General features: G+C 30.5%; 1 protein-coding gene across 5 annotated transcripts in view; it reads right to left on the bottom strand.

Moving 5' to 3' along the window:
• Positions 1 to 8,586: 8,586 nt before the first annotated feature.
• The window catches only part of LOC128863950 (sodium/potassium-transporting ATPase subunit beta-2), a 161,226-nt gene continuing 148,648 nt past the window's right edge, over positions 8,587 to 21,164 (bottom strand). For all 5 annotated transcript variants that reach the window (XM_054103382.1, XM_054103383.1, XM_054103385.1 and 2 more), the window contains exon 8: positions 8,587 to 8,983. In XM_054103382.1, the coding sequence (XP_053959357.1) occupies positions 8,880 to 8,983 (104 nt within the window). In that variant the 3' untranslated portion in view covers positions 8,587 to 8,879. The remainder of the gene's footprint in view (positions 8,984 to 21,164) is intronic.

Here is a 21,164-nt window from a genome sequence, read left to right as displayed (position 1 = left end):
TGCAAAATAAAAAATTGGAAACAATTTAATAAAAAAGGTCCGTTCTATTACTTATTGTATTTGTTGGGAGCAGCTGGTGCCGCTGGCGTTGAGTTTCTATTGTTGTAATTATCCACGCCCACAACTCACCTGTTGTTATTTTCTAGACTCTCTCTCTCTCTCTCTCTTTCCATTTTCCCTTTCTTTCTCTCCCTCACACACACTTTTACTTTCTTTTGCTGTGTGAGATATTTCCCACTACCTAATACAATCTCTTCACGTTGTGTTGTTGTTTAATTTTTAAATATTGCCTTGAATGCGTATTCCATTCTCATCAATGTCATTTTGAGGAAACGTGTTGTGTTTGTAAATATTCAATACCTTAATGTAGGTGGTGCCAATGTGGTGGTTTTATTTTGTGTGGTGTGCTCTGAGTGGTGGGGGTCTGTGATGTTTTATGTCCATGTTTATGTTTTTTCTGGTTTACATTGTGACGATAAACTGACGACGCTTCTGATAAATTAATTTCCATCACCTGCTTATAATTTTAGTTAAGTATTGACTTTTTTTATTTTTATTTCATTTCTCAACAACTTAATAGTTAAACATGAAAAAATGCATTCAGATTTATAAAACTACAGACACATTATTAAAGTTGATTAAGCTTTCTAAAATTGTTGATTTTCGCACACAATTTTTTGGCGAATTTTACTGGTTTTTTTGTTTACAACGTCCATTCAACAATTACGCATTTTTAACATTTAAAACTTTAGTGTGCTTACACACATCTTTATGCACCTATATGTATGTATGTAAATAAGCACGTATTGCATGTGTATGTGTGTGTGTGTATGTGTGTATTCAGTGAGTGAGTGTGTGAATAGCTTTGCATACACTCAAATAATTTTTACATACATTTGTGTAAAAAATGGCAGTTTATTCTCCTTTCACATTTTATTCAAACATATCCTTCATCTGTCTTCACATTTTCTTACGAACAACACAACGTGCAAAGAAATGGGAGTTTTTGGTATGATACTCGCGCGTTATGCATGGGAATGAAGCATTTGTGAAATACAAATATTTTTTAAAACAAATGCATGTATTTGGAATGAATGGAATATTCGAAACACTGGCAGTAATGTCAAAACATACCACACGACCATTACTTTTCTGTACGGCATTTGGTATGATTGTAAAGGAAACTAGTGGAATTTTTGAAACACTAGTCATGTTTTAAAAAGGTGTACCTACTCAACAGTTTCTTGTAAAGAATTAGTTTTAATTTGAAAGGGAATGAATGGAATTTTCGAAACACTTGTCATATTCTAAGAAGTTGTACTTACTCAACAGTTTCTTGTTAGGAATTAGTTTTAATTTCTTGCAAATGGAATTTTCGAAACACTCTGAATTTGAAAAGGCAGTTGATAAAATTATTGAATACGAGCTAAATTGCACCAAAATTAAGCATTATTTTTATTTATTCACTTAAGCAATTTTCGTTCCAAATGAATTTAGTAAAATTCCGGAAGTCGTGAGACAGAATTTGATCTAACCGAAATTAGTAACGAATAATACCTGCTGTATGAGCCAGAATAATATCAATTTTTGTATGTAAGAATCCATAACAATTAACCATAAAACATTAGCACATTCGAGCGCTTTTTTTATTGAAGTACATTGAGCTTTACAACACGTCCCTTTAAGCGTAATTTTTAAGAAGCTACAGTACCACTCGTAGTTTGTATGTATAGTACCTATATCATGCAAAAATGTGTCAAAATGCAACATCAGAAAATGTTCGAAACACAGCTTTTAAGGGCTAAGCGTAACTATTTTATTCTGTTACATCTTAGCAATTCTCACATCAAATTAAAGCGTGCCATTTAAATTTCAGGCCAACATTCGGGATAGAGTAGAATTTCATAAGAAGTAATAGAATTTTTAGAGACAATTCAATTTTCTACAATTTTATCATGTTTTGAAAAAAAAAAAATTAAAATCTGAATCTGGAACGATTGGAATATTCGAAGCAAAGCACTGTTGGCTAAAACTTACAGTGCTAAATGGAACGGGAATTTAGTAAATTATTTAATACATAGCGTCCAGTTCCCCTGCACGGAATTTCGTACTCTTCTTCTTGCTTTTTAGTCTACGTAAAACTCTTCAACATTATTACTCTCTTTTGCTCTGTGTTTATAGTTGAATCATTAAAAAATAAATACGTAAGTACGACTAATTAAGTTTTTGTTTGTTTTATTATCATTATTATATTTGTTTAGTTAGCATACGAAAAAACATTTACTAGCAAAAAGTTAACATTGTTTTCAATTATCATTAGCAATTTTACTTTCGTTGCAATCCAACACTGCTCTCACCGCTCTCTTTAAGTTTTTTCTCAGCTTTATGATATTTTTTGTTTGTTTATAAATTAATCGCTCTTCACTATTTCGTATTTGTTTATATATATATTTTTTATGCTAATTCAAATAAAATTATACAATTTTCGCTATATATAATATAATATGCCTATTGCCATTATTCACGCTGCGTGGCAGTTACGTTAACGTAACAAACACCTTAACAAACACTTACGAAATCATACTACCTTAGTGGAATATTTGCTGATTGACTGACACTTCCTTTGTGTAGTTGCTTTCGCATGTGTTGTTATTACTGTTGTTATTGGATGTTACGTTGCGTCAGTTTATCGTCACAACATTGAAATTGATTGACGTATAAAAACGTAACGGCGCATGCACAAACAGCGGAATAAAAAAGAAACGCCACTACAAGTGACAATTGAGGAGAGCATGCGTGCGAGAGCGGTACATACATACATACGTATACTCGTATTACATACAATACATAGTACATACATTTATGGTTGATTAGGCAGTTTAAATTTGCAGTAATAACGTTGCGCGGCACTTTACTTGCGTTACGTTATAGTATGTATTGGGTTACGTGTCAACAACCAGCACAGCACAGCGTGAAAAGCCCATTTGCATTTTTTATATTTATTTGGATTTTTTTCTTTTTACTTGCATTTAATTTTTAATTATATAGTTATATGTACCTTTTTTTGCTCTCTGCTTTCACACAAATCATATAGATACATACATATATATTTATTATATTTATAATTAAATTGTTTGCTTTTGTTGACTATATACGAAGTTACACACAGCTTACATTGGTTTTGTTTGCTTTTTCTCTTTTCTATGCTATTTATTTTCATATAGATTATTTTGTGGATCATTAATTTTTACTATGCATTTATTTATATACTTTTTTATTATTATTAAAAATTTATTTACGCTCTTGTATTTTCAATACTTTTCTAGTGATGATGTTGGATGAGCTTATTGGCTAAAATGTGAGAGATTATGTGGGTGGCCAGCTGAGTGAGTGTACCGTTTGCTTGAATGGTTGAGTAAGTGAGCGCCGTGAGAGCGTATTTTTTCAGTGTTGTTAGCGAACGTTAAGACGATTCAACATAAAGTGTTGCTGTCTTGACTAATATCGGTACAGAAATAAAACAGAATAACACGCTTTATTAAATAATGGCGGAAAAATATTGATCTTCACTAGATAATTAAGTAAGTGATTGTAGCAGGTGAACTGAGTAAGAAATGCTTTGTACGAAATGAAGGTGTGAGAAGTAAGAGTGAGAGAGTAAGACAAATCGTAGTTAAGTACATTTTGGGCACACCGAGGTTGGTGTCAAAAACAAGTTTGAATTTTAAGAGACCAACTTTGTTTTTATTACTCGTTTACTTTAGCTGAATTATTTCATTAATAAAACTCCGTTTTGTTAAGATTTGTATTTTTGTTTTTTTTTTTGTTTTTTACTAGCTGGTGGGCATTTACTATACTAAATAAGTGTATATATATCTTTTTTAAAAATATATTAGATTCTATAAAGCTGGTTGGTCATTTTGTTTATTTTTGGGTGGGTGAAAAAGGCATAAGCGCGAAAAATACTTTGATGAAATTATTAAATAAGCGAGTCATTTGATGCTGGCAGAGAGAAGTAACGGAATTTTGTGAGGCTCTTAAAATATGCTCTACGCGTTTACGCATCAAAGTGAAAAAGCCTGAAAACCCTTCAAGAAAACTGGTTTTATGAACCATTTTTATTTATTCTAAATAATGCTTTGGTTTTAATATTGGAATGGTGCATAATTTATACGCAATTGCTTACTATTTGGCTTTTGAATTCCTTTGCTTTTTATTGAAATATTTTTTTTACACTCCGTCGAATGCAGCATACGCAAATCGCTCATTCCAAATAAAGAAGAATGAAGAACATGAGCATGTTGTTTGTTTTGCCTTGACAGTTTTCTGCCGCAATAATTATGCACCAGCCCAATATAACTCTTTTTACCATTTTCAAGTTTCATTTCAATATTATTTCAAATTTGGAATAACAAATATTTAAAAAATTTAAATTATATTGAGTTCTATACTCTACCATTTAAAGAAGAAAATATTTTCGAAAAATATAAAAAGAACTTCAAAAACTTGCCACAATTTTGCATTATATAAAAAATTATATAATTTTATAAAATAATTATAAAAATTTTAGAGTAATTATATAAACTATAAAATAATAAATTTCAAATCAAAACTTAAAAACCAAAATTTCATGTATGAAAAAAAAATTTTAATCAATTTTAAGGAGTTTTACGACCTTAGCAAAAAAATGCCTTTTTAATACAATTAAAATAAATTTTTTTAAATATAAATTTGCCAAAACAAAAATTATATGCATTAAAAAGTTTAATTAAAGAAATTGAATAAAAGTTTTAATATTTTAAGGAGTCAATTCAGAAAACCTTGATTTGCCAAAAAATTGTATATGTATTTAAAAAAAATGTAAAGATTTTAAATTGAAAAATTTAGTTAAATAAATTGAGGTTAAAAAAATTAATATACAAAATCTTAGTTTGCCAAAACAAAATTTTAGAGTGGAATATGTGAAAAAACCTTAATTTAAAAAATTTGGAAATGTAGGTAAATAAAGTTGATCAAGGAAAATTACAAAGTGCGCTTAAAAAACGCATTTTTAATAGAATAAATATACATTTTTTTAATATAAATTTAACTAAAAAAAATTTATATGTATGAAAAAGTTTAATAAATCAATTTAATAAAAAAGGTTGTTAAATAAAAGAAGTCAATTTACAAAATGTTAATTTACAAAAAAAATGTGTACGTATGTATTAATTTAAAAAATTTAAGTTTAATGAAACAAACGTTAAATTAAAAAAATTTTATAATTTTTAAATAAAAAACGTAATTAAATAAATTAAGGCTAAAAGAAGTCAATTTGCAAAATCTAAATTTACAAAAAAATGTATATGCATGCATGGTATAGTTAAAAAATGTAAGTTTTAATAAAATAAAAGTTTAATGAAAAAAATTTTTAAATTTTAAATAAAAAAACGTAGTTAAATAAATTGAGGTTAAAAAGGCAATTTTCAAAATCTAGTTTACCGAAAAAAAGTATATGTATTAGTTAAAAAAATTTAAGTTTTAATAAAATAAAAATTTAATTAAAAATTTTAAATTAAAAAATGTAGTTAAATAAATTGAGGTGAAAAAAGTCAATTTACAAAATTTAAATTTACCATTAAGTTTCGAAAATTTTAAATTGAAGGATGTAGATACATAAAAAATGAAAACCTTAAAAATGTCTTTGTTGATGTTAAAAGCCTAAAAATTATGAACAAAACTTAAGAAACAAATAATTAAAACAATCTTAAAACAAGGCAGCTGCTTGTGCTAGAAATTAAAATTTAAATTTTTAAATAAATAAAAATAATAACATTAATAAAAATAAGAAAAAACTGAAAAAATCGTGAATAATAAATTTAAAATTTATTGTTTGAAACTTAAAGTTAAAATATGCATTTTCAATATACATACATGGATACATAGAAGTGCAGCTTTGAAAGCTTTAGGCGGAACTTTTTGTATATAGAGAGATTCGTTACAGTGTTGTTAAGCGTAAAGTGTGTGAAGGCTGAACACTTTTGTTTTTGGTTTTCGATTTCGAACACAGTTTAAGTACATTAACCATTAAACAATGTAATTCAACTAACAAAAAAAGATTACTGAAAAAGTACGCCAAAATATTTAATACTTATTTGTGAAACATCTTTTTGTAATTTTGCAGCTCCTTTTTTTTAGCTTTTTTGTTGCTCTTATTGTGTGTCCCCGTTGTGTGTGTATGTATGCATGGGTTTGTATGTGTTTTTATGTGTGTGGTGTATTTTTGTTCATGTTTATTATTTTTCACACTCTTTATTTACTATTATTTGGTTTATTTTATTTTGCAAATTTTCCTATTATGAGCAATTTTTTATTTTCTCGCACATTCAATCATTCTTTAAACTGTTTCCTATATTTTCTGCTTTATCATTTATTTGTTTAATTTTCTCTAGTATAAGAAGTGAAGAGGATTAAATTTTATGAAATTCTTTTTGCTTTCAATTTACTTTAGCATTCTTTGCTATTTCTGCTTATTTTCAATTTCAATTAAATATTTTCACTATTGATTTCATCAGCATTGCGTCAATGTCAGGTGCGGCAACAGCGCACGACATTTGGGAGCTTCACTGCTAGCTGCTTTTTATTACTTGTTTTAGTGTTGTTTTAATTGTAATTTACTAAAATAATGGGTTTTGTTTTTAATTTTTATTTAAAAATCTACAATTTATGTACTTTGTTTTCTTATTTAATTATAATTTTTTTTAATTATATTTTTCTTTACGTTTATGTTTTATTTTTTTTATACTATACTCTTTTGCTGCTTTCTTCTTTGTTTAATACTTTATTATTATTTAGTTTGGTTTTTTTTTAAGGGGAGGGCGCTTAGATTTTAATAACAAATTTAAACAAATTTTTCTTTGCATATCTTTCCTTTTAAATACTAATAATAATTTAATTTATATAAATTTAACTTTCACTGACACTAAACAGCATTTACAGCGCATGCGTGTGTGTGTGTGAATGAGTGTGAGGTGCAATGAATTTGTTTGTGTTTGTGGGTGTGGGTGTGGTGTCATATTGTACATATAGCGTTAAACATATTCATACTTATATTGGATACTTGTATGCGTTACAGGGCATGCCCAATTGTTCTTTTTCGCTCCGAAAAAAAATCTTTCATGAGATTTTTAATTAAGAAAATTATGTTATAATTAAAAAAAAACTCTCATGCGATTGGTTTCTTCTAGTGCTAGCGCTAATTGGTTTGAAGCGCGCGATCAAACTTTTTACGGAGGCATTTTTTATAATTTTTGTTTGTTTTTGTAGTGTAGTTTGCTTTGAAATCATATGTTTCTGTGTGTATGTATTGTTATTTACTTTACTTTAAACGGTTATTTTGCATTTAAATATTTTGCTTATTGTTATATTCTCTTCCTGCTTGCTCATTTTGCCACTAAACTGCTTGCTCCGCTTTGCGTTAAACATAGATACATACAAATCGCTTAGAAATTGTTTGTTTTTGTATTTATATATATGTACATATAAATATGTATATGCCAGTGTAAGTACATAGTTTATATTTTTTGTATTGTATTGTTTGTTTGTTGCTTTTGTGTTTTTTTTTCGCTGCGCTGGTTTTCGTTATTTTTTTTCATTAAAATTTCTCTTTTTTAATCATAATAATAATAATATTTTTTTTATATTTTTATTAAACTCGCTTTCTCTATTCAAAAATATCAACAAATCCTAATATGTATTCTCAATAATTAAAATCTACTAATTTTCAAAAAACTTCTTTTTTACTTTGCTATTTTAAGTAGGCGTTAAAGTAAAGAAATACATAAGTACGAAAAAAAGCTTTTGAATTATTATCAAAATTGTAAGCACATTTTGCACTTTGTAAAGCATATTTTTAACTACCCTTTTTCTTACCATAAATCGAATTATTTTTATTATATTTTCAAGTTTTTGCAAATTAAATTTAATTTAAAAAAATAACTTTTTTCCTATCGCTGCAGTGTTTCTTTTGCGTTTTGTCTATATTTTTGTGTTTTTTGCCATTTTACAATTTTTTTCAAAAATTAATTTATACGAGTACGTATGTACATATGTATGTAATAAATGATGCCTTGTTACGCTTTGTCTATTAAATTATTTATTTATAGTATTATTTCTTGTTTTTTGTTTTTTCTTATTTTTCATTTTTATTTGGGTTGCTCTCGCTCTATTTTGCAGTTTAATTAGATTGGTTCAATGTGTTTTGTGTAATTTTTTTCTTCGTTCGCAAAATAAATATTTAGCTTTTTTATACTATGAACTTTTTACTATTTTGCTCACATTTTTAATTTATTTTAATTCATTTATTTATTTTGCTGTTGCTGTTGTTTTTTAACTTTGTTTTCACTGCTCGCATATGCGCCAAAATTTTGCTCTTTATTTTAGTTATTTTTTCGGCCTGTTGTTCTTTGGTTGTTGCTGTATTTTTGTCATGCATTCTTTATCATCTTCCTCTTCTCTCTTCATCTTTCCCTCCACCCCTTCTTAACCAACTTAGCACACATTGCTTGCAATCTACTTGCCTTTGCTACTTTGGCTACTCTTCCTCTCTCTTTCTCTCTCTCTCTCTTTCTCTCTCTATTTCTTTGATCTTTTCTCCACTTTTGCCTCCCTTTCTTTGCATGCTCATTTACTTAATTTTGCTACTGGTTGTGTTTATGTTATTGTTTTCTTTTAATATCTGAAGTTTTTTTATTTGCTGCTGCGTTTCTTACTTCTCCTGCTAAGTATTCTCTTTGTTTTTGTTTATTTAATTTAATTTTTTTAAATTATTTCTGGTTCTTGTTATGGATTTATTAATTTATTTTATGTGCTTCGTTCACTTAATGGCTCCGCGCCATTTCTTAATCAACCATCAATTCGAAGTGGACGGATCCTCTCCTTTCGTAGCGATCGTGGAAAATGTTGCTGGCCCAGGCTTTGCATTCAATGTTGATCAAAACGCCGGCTAAAGGAAAAGATGTAGAAAACATTAGTAATAAATAAAGGTTAGCAACAATTTTTATAGAAAAGAGTAAACAGTTTGAAAGCCAACGATAGACCCGACATTATCTTACGTTTCCACCCGCTACGTAATGAGTCGGATTTAAGTATATCCGGTAAAGAAATGTCAACCCAGTAGCACTCCCGGTACATGTATGGGGAATATTTATGTTGCTAGACCAACAAAAACAACATTTTCTTACAAGCAAGTAAGCACGCATTTACGGTCAAGGAGAACGCACCATCTTCCACTCAGCAACTATTAAAGACTTTTGGCGAAAAATTTGGAACAAAAAATATCAAATAATAAAAAAAATTAAATTTACAAGAAATTAGGAACTTCGTTGTATATTTTCATAAGTCTTGCACATTTACCAGAGTTTGTACTTGATTTAGAGAAGTTTGTTTAGTTTAGAGTTAAGAGTTTGTTTATTCATGGCACATTGAGTTTTGTGAAAAGTTGTGAAATTCGCACTCTCTAAGCACAAACTGAGAATACTCAACGACAGTGTCACAGGTCTCTGCACATTGCGTAGTCATCTGCAAAGGATTGGGATATGATCCACTGGCTACTGTTTCAGAATTTCACCGACAATTACTAATTCTAATAAATTTGTGTTAAATTGAAAATTCTAATAAATTTTTGTTGAATTTGAATTGAAAATTTGTGAAAATCTTAATTTTTGGATGTTTTCTTTTGTTGTTTGACATAATTTAGCGTATTTTCATATGAAGGAACAAGTGGAATTTTCGCAACATTTACTTTGGAATAACTTTTACAGACTTTTAGACAGGAATAATAAAGTTTTCAGATGATAACTGTTTTTACTGTGCGCGATATATGGGACTTAAAAATCGTAACGTTCCACTTATTCAACTTGAAATTCCGGCGATATATTTTCACTGAAAGTCATAATATTCGCTCTATAACTTGACTTGGTTTAAATAGAATGGAATCAAGGCAAGTTTTTTCAGTATTTATAAGTGATTTAAAACTGTAGATACCTCCATAACATCAAGACGCATAGACAAATAGCCAAACACCCAAAATGGGTGAAAACGGCAATTAAATATATATATATATACATATATTCCATTTTTGTCCAGCTTACAAATTTAAAAACATTTTATCTTAATTTGATTTCAAGAATTTGAATTCAAAGTTTAAGAACATTCTGATTTCTATCTTAGTGCTATTAATTTCGTAATAGAAATAGTTAAAATTTTCGAAGTATATGCATTTTCTTTTGCCTTTTGCCATAATATAAAGTATTTTTATATAGAGGAACGATTGGAATTTTCGAAACATTTACTTTGGAAAGACTTTTAAGACTCGTACAGACTTCTAGACAGGAATAATAGACTTTTCAGGTAACACTGTTTTTTTTGTATCAAAAATTATATTTTGTTAAAGAATTTTACCGTAAATTATAAATTCTATTACATCCTTGTTCGGCTTACAATTTAGAAGAATTGTATCTTCATTTGATTCCAACAATTTGAATTGAAAATTTAGGAAAATGTTGACTTCTATGATAGTGCTATTAATTTGGTAACTCATACAATAGAAAAAATACACATTTTCGAACAAATATGTATTTTCCTTTGTCATTCGCTATAATTTAGCGTATTTATGTAAAGAGGAACGATTGGAATTTTCGAAACTTTTACTTTGGAAATTTTTTTGAATAACTTTTACGAACGAATAATAGAGATTGCAGATAATAAGTTTTTTATGTTACAATTTTGGTTATCTCTTTTTATTGAAAGTCATAATATTCGCTCTATAACTTGACTTGTGTCAATAAAGAAAAATAAGTAACTTATCAAAAAGACTTAAATAGAACGTAGTCAATTCAAAAGATTTGCTAAAACCCAAACTGTTCTACAGCACAAAAAATACATTAATACTCCACATTTAATCGTAGCACGTTTTGGCAATTTTGTCGATAATGAAGGCTTGTAGACGTATATGTGCAATAACTGTTTTTTACAAGTAGCGACAGAAGCCCCACTCAGGCGCACACTTATTTCCTTATATTTTTATTTTCCTACTTACTGTTCAGCTCCATTTACTTAGTAATAAATACCTGCCGCGCAAACAATCTGTAAGGCAAAGGCCAAACTTCTTTAATAACTGGCCTGCCTCATAAGCCGCCTTCGCTCATCCATGATGCCTAGAAGCAGCTTTATCAATGCAGAGAGTTGAGTGCTACTAGCAAAAAAAAATACATATAAATAATTCCTATGTTTCACTTTGATAGAACTCGAACTCACGCGCTTCCATTAACTATGCAGCCAATGTACTTTGCGTAAGCACACTCGACCGACCACAGCACAACATTTGCTTGGTACTTAAGGAAATTTCCATACAGCTAAACATGTTTATGAGCAGAGTAAGTAAATATGCAAGTGGATGAGAATCAATAACCCATTTACATAATCACCCCCATATTGCTTATTGGTAGCATACCATATGTCCATGTATGCATACATCGAGTACACACTTATCAGTGAAATCGAATCTAAATGGAATGTCGTTTTTGTAAATGGCTCTTTAATCGTTTAAGTAAATTTGTTCTACTCCAAAAAACTTTTTCCCAAATCTTTTTATGGCTGCCTTATCGGGCGTTGCCATAGCTCAAGTTTCTGCACCATACAATCAGACACAGCTGAGTACGGGCTTGTAAAACATTGTTTTTGTTCACAGAGATTGAGCTTTAATTTTTAATTGATAAATCAGCGCATTGCAGTCACTTGGAATTAATTTTAAGACCCATATCCATAATTATTTATTAGAAGCGTATGCGCTGACTGCTTTTGTGATTACGTGAATTGTCTGATAAGGCACTGGCTGCCTCATTTAAATAGCTCAGTAGGTATTCAGCTTGCTGGTGGTTTATTAATGAGGCTCATTATATTTTTACTACGTTTGAGTTTGATGAAAAAAAGGCATGTCAGTTTTACTTCTAGGAGGGCATGAAATAAGTGTAGGAGAACAATATCTTCATCTGCAGGAATCATTGTGTTCGAACAAAAAGTAGTTCTAAATCTACCAATTATAGTTTTTTTTGAGTAGTCCTAGAATTTTCTTAAAATTTTAATAATATTTTGTATCCTGATCTTTAGTAAAAAAAATGTGCCCGCTTATATCCTTTTTGCAAGCCTGAAATAGGCATAGACTAGTTTAAACTCTCTTTATTTCGTTTTCGATGAATTTTTTACATATCTGACATTTAACACCTGATGTGAACATCCATAGGTATATAGAACATGGTCTAAGGGTAGTCTTTCCATCGAATGATTAAATTTGATTTAGGTTTAGATTTATTGGAGGTTTGCATTTCGAACTCATGGCTTTTTGTGCCCTCTACTCGTCACAGTACCTCATCCAGACCCAGTTCTCGTATTAAACTTAAGATAGATCTAGGTTGAACTGAGCGTGTCGGCCTTTCTTCTGGCTGTAAATGACCGATATGGCTCGTGCCATAGCGCTGCACTCAAGGAGAAAGTGCATTGAAGTCTCCTGGGATTAGTCGCGGAAACGACAAAAAAAATGGACCATATCCCGATCAGCAGATGACAACGTGGTCTGCAATGGCCTATGAGAATGCCCGTGAGCATTCTCAGTCTCTCCTTGGTGAGAGTTATGAGTTTTAAAAAGCTCTTTTGGTTGTAGGTCCAGTAAGAATTTCACCTGGCATATCCCCATAGTTTGGTGCCAAAAAATCAACTTCCCTTAGTCTTCCCTCCATCGAGTGGTAGTTTTGGCGTTCTTTAAAATTTTGCTGAGACAGCCAAACTTCTGAGAAAAATACCTGTATACATCGTTGAAAGCTAAGCACTCCTCGTCTAATATTTTTGTTTTGATTTTCTTTCTTATACTTATAATATAATATATATGGTGGCACAAAATTAATAATCCAATTTTATTTTCTAATATATTTTTAAACTAAAGGAATTTTCGTTTTTTTATTTTTTTTTTATTATTTTCGTCTTTACGCGCTCCATTGCTTGTCTGTTTGTATACTGCGGCTGTCTCGCTTACGACTGTCAAATATGATTGACATGCGACGCCATTTGCAAAAATTTTAAAACTTCCGATAGGGTGATTAATCCTTGCATTCCTTATTGAATACATAAACCTACACGCAGTTTGAATATTTAGAAATAAGAAGTAACTGAATGTTCTCCAATGAATTCCCCCGGTTTAAAACTAATCTTAATTTCTGCAAATAGCGAGGTTTCATCAAGCAAGTGGGTTGTAAAAATTTTCAAAAATGCCCAAAAACGATATTTTTTCAGTTTTTTAACTTTTCAATTCTAAAACATGATGGAAACTTTTTTATTCCAGATTAAATCGAAAAAACTACGAGACGTCTTTTTGGTGCAGAAAGCGTTGAATTTCGTTGGTCTATTTCGTCATTATACGAGTAATAGATAAACCAATAAGAGATGGCCAATACCAACATATGGCTCCGAAGTATGGGGCATGATGAGTTTAGTAGAAGACTTTCTAAAAGTATTCGAAAGGAAAATACTGCGCAAAATCTTTGGCCCGAGGTGAAATTAAGAAGCTGCGAAGCAACTCGGAACTGCTAAGTCTAAAGAACGGAAATGATATAGTCAAGTTCATTAAATCGCAGAGAAGGCTGGGATATGGGAATGGAAAACACTCGCGTCCAAAAACCATTATAGACTAACGCCGATTGCAGAGAGAAAAAGGGGAATAAAAGAAGGATAGAGTGCGTTAAAGATGATCTAAGAACAATTGGAGTGAAAAACTGGCGGTTACCAGCAAATAATAGAGATGCCTGGAAGAGAATAGTGGAGCAAGCCAAAACCCACCCGGGTTGTAACGCTGACTGATGATGATGAATAGCAATTACTCCGAACTCCATTACACAATTTCTGACATTGGTAAATAGAAACTTTTAAAAGAGGGCAATTTTAAATGTGCTTTAGGTCGATGATTTTCCAATGATACCGGCCCCTTATTATTCTCCTGTCATTCAGTCTATATGGATATACTTATAAACGAGTATGTATGTAGTGTTTTACATTTCTGAGTTTAATCGTTCGAGCGATACTAAACCCTTAATCTTTTCCTCTCTCATGTAACATAACTCCCATTTGCCGGGTGAACATCAAACGAGTATTACAAAAAAACAAAATATCAACAACTCCGTCTCTAAAATACTATGACTTCTTAAGTACCTAAAACTAAAAATATGTTTTCTTTCTTTCGAATTAGATATCGCCATATGTTTCGACTAGGAACATCATTAAATTGTAATGTTACATTGATTTTGCATTCAATTTATAAGGAAAGATATGCAACAAAAAAGAAAAAACAATACAAAAGGTATTGATTATTTAAAATTTTGTATATACAGTAGATTCTGTTTTTATGCGGTATATACGTTCCGCAAGAAACAGCATAAAAAAAGCTACCAGTTCTATAGTAAAACTATAGATACGTTTCAAAAGTGCTAAGAACCGCATAAATCTGAAATAATGTAATAAAATCGCATAAAAAAAGGGTACTAGTCCCATATTATAATTATAGATACGTTCCATAGACCGCATCGTCAGAAATAGAATCAGACAATACTCGCATGTTGCGCATTCGGTTTAGGATTTGGCGTAAAATCACTTCCGTCACTTGAGGAAATGTACACGTCTGATCTGGATGGTGATGCAGGCGGTTCCATACTTGAAGGGTTAGCATTTTTGATATAATCTGTAATGAGTTTTTGCTCAGCTGGTTTAGAATATTGTTTATATGTACAATTCCCGATAGGTCGACATGCATTTTTTAATTAAAAAAAAAACCGCACTATTTCAAAACCGCATAAAAAAAGACCGCATAAAAACAGAATCTTCTGTACATACATTATGACCGTCTATGTGGAAACGAGCGATATTGTGTTCCAATTTTATTAAGGCTTCTTGGTAGACCCTCGTTTTTTCATAAATATAATCGGAGTATCAGTGTGAGTTTATGAAATATCAACCTCAATGCCAACTAGCGAGTCCATTTTTTGGAAATATATGTCTCTTATGTAATTAACACACAGTTTTATCAACATGAATCAATACGAATTCTAAAGATGAATTTTCTAAATATCTCGATCCCAACACCCGTCTAGTAGGAGAAACTTAAATTTGACCAAACCCAAACTCGTTACTCAAATTGGTTTTGAATTCAATCGCAGAACTGTGTAGTTCTTCACAGAATTTGTGTAGTTCTTCTTCTTTTTGATTGGCGCGGTAACCGTCTAAGAAATTTTGGTCGAGTGCAGCAACAGCAAGATACGGCAGTCATTGCTTCTTCGTGCTAGCCGGCGCTAGTTGGGCACACCAAGTTCTTCTACATACGATCTTCTAAGCGCAAAGGAGTAATTTTTTTCTAGCTATGCGGTCGCTCCTCGGCAGGTATGGCAAACCTCAGAGAGTATTTTTGCCAATGAAAAGCTCCTAATGAAAAACTATCTGCCGTTCAGAGGCATCATAAAAACTGTAGGTCCCTAGATTTGTGGACAACATAAAGACACACACCACAAATTGGAGGAAAAGTTCAGCCTAACACTCAATAAGGGGTATAATTGTATATATGTATTATATATATATATGATATTTTAATATTCGTATATTTATTATATTAAATAATACTTGTCTGCTTGTGTCCGTGTAGCGAAGCATTCCGTAATTACATATTTGAACAAACCTCAAGTAGTCTCATGACAAACGGAAGCGGAAGCAGTACAACAACTTGAATTTTTACGCTGATGAAAATTAAATGCCAACCGCAAATAATAAGGCGAACAATGATAAGTGGAAAGAAAAGAAATGGAAAGAAAATAAAAGAAAAGTGGCACAATGGTAAACCAGAATTCATGATGAGATTGTATTATATTTATATGAAATATGTATATGCGAGAAAGCGTGCATAAGTATAGGGAGGGGCAGATAAGTAGACGTATTATCCATGCAGTGAAAAGCCCAACTACTCAGAACACATTTTAGGTCATGAGCTCGTATTTGATGGGGGATGGGATGATGATGACTAGTACGAAAGTGGCTAGAATTGAGCCAGTTGCAAAATAGCCAATTTTAAGGTACTTGACCACCTTATAAGTTTCAAAAAATAAAATTTTTTTTGTTTACATTTTTTCAATCCTTATACTTTTAAAAATCATCACCTGAAACTGTTTTTTTAAATTCGAATTCTAACAAAGTGAAATCAGTGAAAATGTGCAGGCGCATCTTGCACTCATTACTTGCTGACTCAGCTGAAAGAAAATAGCAAGTTTTAACTTTAAACGCGTTTTTCCAGAAATTACTTTTTTTCGAATGGCGGACACTTTATCTCCGAAACTGCTTAGCCGATTTTAATGATTTTGGTCTTGTTTTATTTGTTAAGATGTTTTGTATGCCAATTTACCACATTTTGCAAAAAAAAGTTAATAAAGTATTGCTTTTTAAGCATAACATTGTGAAAAACAGGGGTGTTTTCTTAACTTTTTTTCAAACATCCGCCATTTTTTTATTATTTTTTTTTTGTCAGTTTGTGGTAAATTCTCACGCAAGGAACCCTCCTTTTGAAAATTTTGTTTCTCTCTTTTATTTTAGAATTACCATTTCTAAGATTAACTGTCCGCCGCAAGACATGATTTTCTTCAGGCCTCGACTTTGGCGCCTCCTGGATATATGTTAAAAAAAGAAATTTTAATAAATCAATTTTTTTTTGTATTATATAAGCTCTAAATAAAAATTAAAAAAAAAATTTATTTTAATATATTAATATATACAGAACATGAAAAAAAAATTATTGAATATGTTGTACTTTTTAGCTTTCCAAGGTGGTCAAGTACCTTAAGTAAGTATATATTGTATGTCTATTCCGCTATTATTATTATAAATAGATAAAAATGATTCAAATGTTAAGGGGATATTGAAGAGTAAAATTTTGAAAAAATCCAAATTGTTTTTCATATTTTCAAAGTTTAGACATTTAGGAATATGTCATCAAGAGGATTTTTTAAAATTCCTATTATTTTATGAGTTATAGCTTTTTGAGGACATGGCATCGGTTCCGATCCGTGTTGTCAGAAAATTTTAAACGCGTTTTCCTCGAAACTACATTTTTCAAAACGTTTGACATGATATCTCAAGTTCTACTTAACGGATTCACTTGAAATTTGGTGTGAGTCTTCTCAATACATATTTCTATTGTACAAACTATTGTTTTAACAAAACGAAAAAACATTGTATACTATTTTTAAAAAATTCAGAAATGTCCAAAAATGTAGGAAAAAATAAACTATTTTTTCGCACAGCCATAATTTAGCAAAGAACAAAAAAAAAATCCACTTTTTTTTAGTTAGAACGATAGTGGCATTCATCTAAATTAAAAATCTTTTTCATTTCTTAGTTTCAGACCATTAGAAAGCTCGCAATATTGAAGCTCCCCACTTCAATAGCTTATAAAATTTTCAGTTTTTAATTTTTTTATGTATTGTTCAAAGATTAATACAATAAATGTCTGGTAAAAAATTGATAGTAAAAATATTTTTCGTTTTTTATTCTTCTATGTACACTTGAATATCCCTTTAAGGATGCTTACAAAGAAGATTAGATTTAAATGTTGATGCGATAAATTGTCTGTACCGTGAATCCAAAAACATAAACTTTTCATTACTTCAAAAATTCTTTCTGAAATCAAACGAAAGGCAATCTGTGAGACAAAGGACAATGTACATAATTGCATAACATAATTGAAAATTAAATACCTTGAGATATGCTATTTTTAAAAATAAAATCATATCCACTCCCACAATAAATTTTAAGATAATAAACAATTTTGTGCAATAAAAAAATGTTTTTAAAACTCTGGAGCAATTTTAACCAATTAGTCCTAAACTAGTGAATTTCGGTAAAAATTTGATTAGTTACTTTTTTATTCTTTATGAAATAGTTGATTCACTAGTATAATGTTAATTGTTAATGCTTATTAATTCCTTAAAATATATTGCGATATGCAATTTTTAAAAAGAGAATCGTATCAAGTCGCACAATAAATTTAAAGATGAGAAACAAATTTGAGTAATAAAACAAGTTGTCGAAACGTTCGATCAATTTCAGTCAATTTGAAATTTAATTTAATTAAATTCTTATATACTTATGCAACTAGTCCTAGACTAGTGACTTTCGGTAAAAACTGGACTAGTTACTTTTTTATTAATTTTGAAATAGTTGCTTGACTATTATAATGCTGATGCTTATTAGTTCGTTAAACATCATAATGCTGTGGCACATGCTACTAGATCGTTAATAGACACTCGTATGATGCTAAGGCTTACTACAGATACCATATTTAGTACGACACACAGTGCGGCCGATTCCCAAAAAGCTGGCCAAAAGTCGACATCGCCATGTCAAAAACATCAGTTGCTAGCAATAAAAATAATAATATACGAACTACTTCGGTTGTAAGATAGTTCAGAACTAGTGAGTTTGGCTGTAGGGATATTACGGCTCACCGCTGTATGCACATATATACACATTTGAGCATATAAGAATAAATGCCATGAGCATAAAGAAAAGTTGAGAACAAAATTATACAAATGGTTATGTGCGTATAATTTTCAATTTTTGTACACTACGAAAAAGGGGACGGAAGAAGGGAAAACGGAATTTTTTTTAATTTTGTTTATACATTTACAGAAATTTCCTTTACATACGTATGTACCTAACAGGCACATGCTATACGCTGCTGCAATACAGTTTCGCTTTGGTATATACATTTTTTATTGTATTTTTATTTATTCTTTTCGCCTGCCACAAGTGCTTTTCGTTCTTTTCGTTGCGAACAAATAAAATATAAACACATTTGTATACACAAGACCAACAAAACGCTAGCCTTGAAGCATTTATTGTGACAATTGCAGTCAGCAAACACCAGCAGTAAACACACTCGCACACACATATCAGTTTGAGTGAAATACCCGCAGCTGGGGCGACAGGCAGTCTAATACAAGAAAAGTTGCTCATACGCCCCGGAGCATGAAAGGCGTATTGTAGTTGAATACATTGGTGTTATAAGTACATATGCTTACATATTTACGTACTATAGAGTGTGTTTAAATACGCAAATAGAGAGGCCTTTGCAAATGTATGTCAAAATACGCTTTGTACGTACTTATGGATGTATGCGTGCATGTACTTTTAAGATGAAATCATTTCTTATAATTTTCGCTTTATTGCATTTTTTGTGAAGAAAATTCTCTAGTTCACAATTTTTTTTTTGCTCCCATTTCCACTATTGTTATTCCTAACATAATTTCTTTGAATAATTCTTCCACATTTTCTTAGTGGAAAATCTTATTCTTATAGCAAATTTAACAAGCGTTCTTACCATTACTTTAATATGAGAAAGAAACCATGTATGGTTCAACATTTTAAACACTAATTTAAAAAAATATATTTATTTTATTTTCCATTGAATAGGCTTAATAATTCTGGTTACATAGGTGTATACATTTTTGTATAGGTACAGGTTGATTTGTGCGGCAAAAAATCATTCACATAAGGAATTGCAAACAAAAGAAATACAAAGATAATTTTGAGCAAAAAGCGCACACCAAAAATTGTATTAAAAAATCTGTTAAAAAAATAATGAAATACGCACGCGTCAATCATATATACCTGAAATATGGAAACTATGAACAATTTATGGAAAAGTGCATAAATTTTAACTTTTTCCGATTTATTAAGTCAGTCACCGTAAACACTTTCTAGTCTGGTCAACATTTCTAGTGGCGCATATTTGAACTCTTTTTTTTGCATTTTATTAACATTTCGCAGTATTTCTCGAGTTTTGGCGTCGATTTTCTCGCATATATTGGCCTTCAGGGAGTCGAGCGTTTGATGTTTATTAATGAACACTTTTTCTTTTAAATATCCTCACAGGAAAAAGTTCTGCCCTGTCAAATCGGGCGAGTGAGAAGACCAGTCCAAATTTTTCTATTTTTGAAGATCAGACGCCAAGAACGCGTTGAACGTATGCTTGATTTTTGTTTTTGTATGGAAGAAAATACCCAACACCGCAATATAAATTATTTAAAACCAATTGGATTTTTGAGGTACTTGAAATTTACGTGTTATTATACAAAAATTCAATAAATTGCATACTGGAAAATTTTCCAAGCAATTCTGACAAATATTTTTTGAGTCTTTTTAAATTTGCTCAAAGTTTGAAACTTCGATTCGATATTTGTCGAAGGATGAACCATATCTGCATAAAAAAATTATTAAAAGTAAGTAAAAGACAAACGAATTTTCAAAACTTTTCAATAATCCTTAGTTCTATAGTTATTTAACGCAATGTATGTAGTTTTTTGGCATATTATTGATAGTACTGACGGTTACCGATGTTTTCCACATGGCTAACAAAGCAAAAAATTTATTGCAAACGAAATTGTTGAAAAATATATTTCGCGATAGTCTGCAACAGTTTGAGCAACACAGTCCACCAGCTTTTGGACTATTTTCTGTGGTACACGGTGAAAGATTGAACCAGAAGTAATTGAAATTTTCAGAGGAAACATTCGACGCAAAATTGTCGAGATTGCGACCAAAGTTATTTCGAAAGTTAATAGTCGAAGCGCTTTGGAAAGTAAATTTTTAGCTCTATATCTATGCATAAGCAATGATGAGTTCAGAATACAGCAAGGTGGCACAAAATTAATCACCCTATCGGAACTAATCAGTTGTACATAGTATACAAACAGATATTATCTTATAAGCAATGGAGCGTGTAAAGGTCCAAATAAAGATTTTCGCCACTGAAAATAATTTTTTTATTTAGTAAAAAAGTTATTCAAAAGTGAAATTGGATGACTAGTTTTGTTCCACGTTGTATATACAAATAATTGCTGTCAAACTTATGGCACTTGAAATATTTTCACTTAGCGTGCAACTGTTTATAATAACAAAAAATCGCGGTCTGTATTGAATCGCTCGATATTTCTTGTTACTATTGTATTTCGCTAATATTATATAAAGCGGCCGCAGTAACGGAATGGGTTGATGCGTGATTACCATTCGGAATTCAGAGAGAACGTAGGTTCGGATCCCGGTGA

Source organism: Anastrepha ludens, chromosome 5 (genome assembly GCF_028408465.1).
Source record: "Anastrepha ludens isolate Willacy chromosome 5, idAnaLude1.1, whole genome shotgun sequence".
Classification (NCBI taxonomy): domain Eukaryota; kingdom Metazoa; phylum Arthropoda; class Insecta; order Diptera; family Tephritidae; genus Anastrepha; species Anastrepha ludens.
The sequence above is the reverse complement of the archived record's forward strand: the minus strand, read 5'-3'. Positions and strand labels throughout refer to the sequence as shown.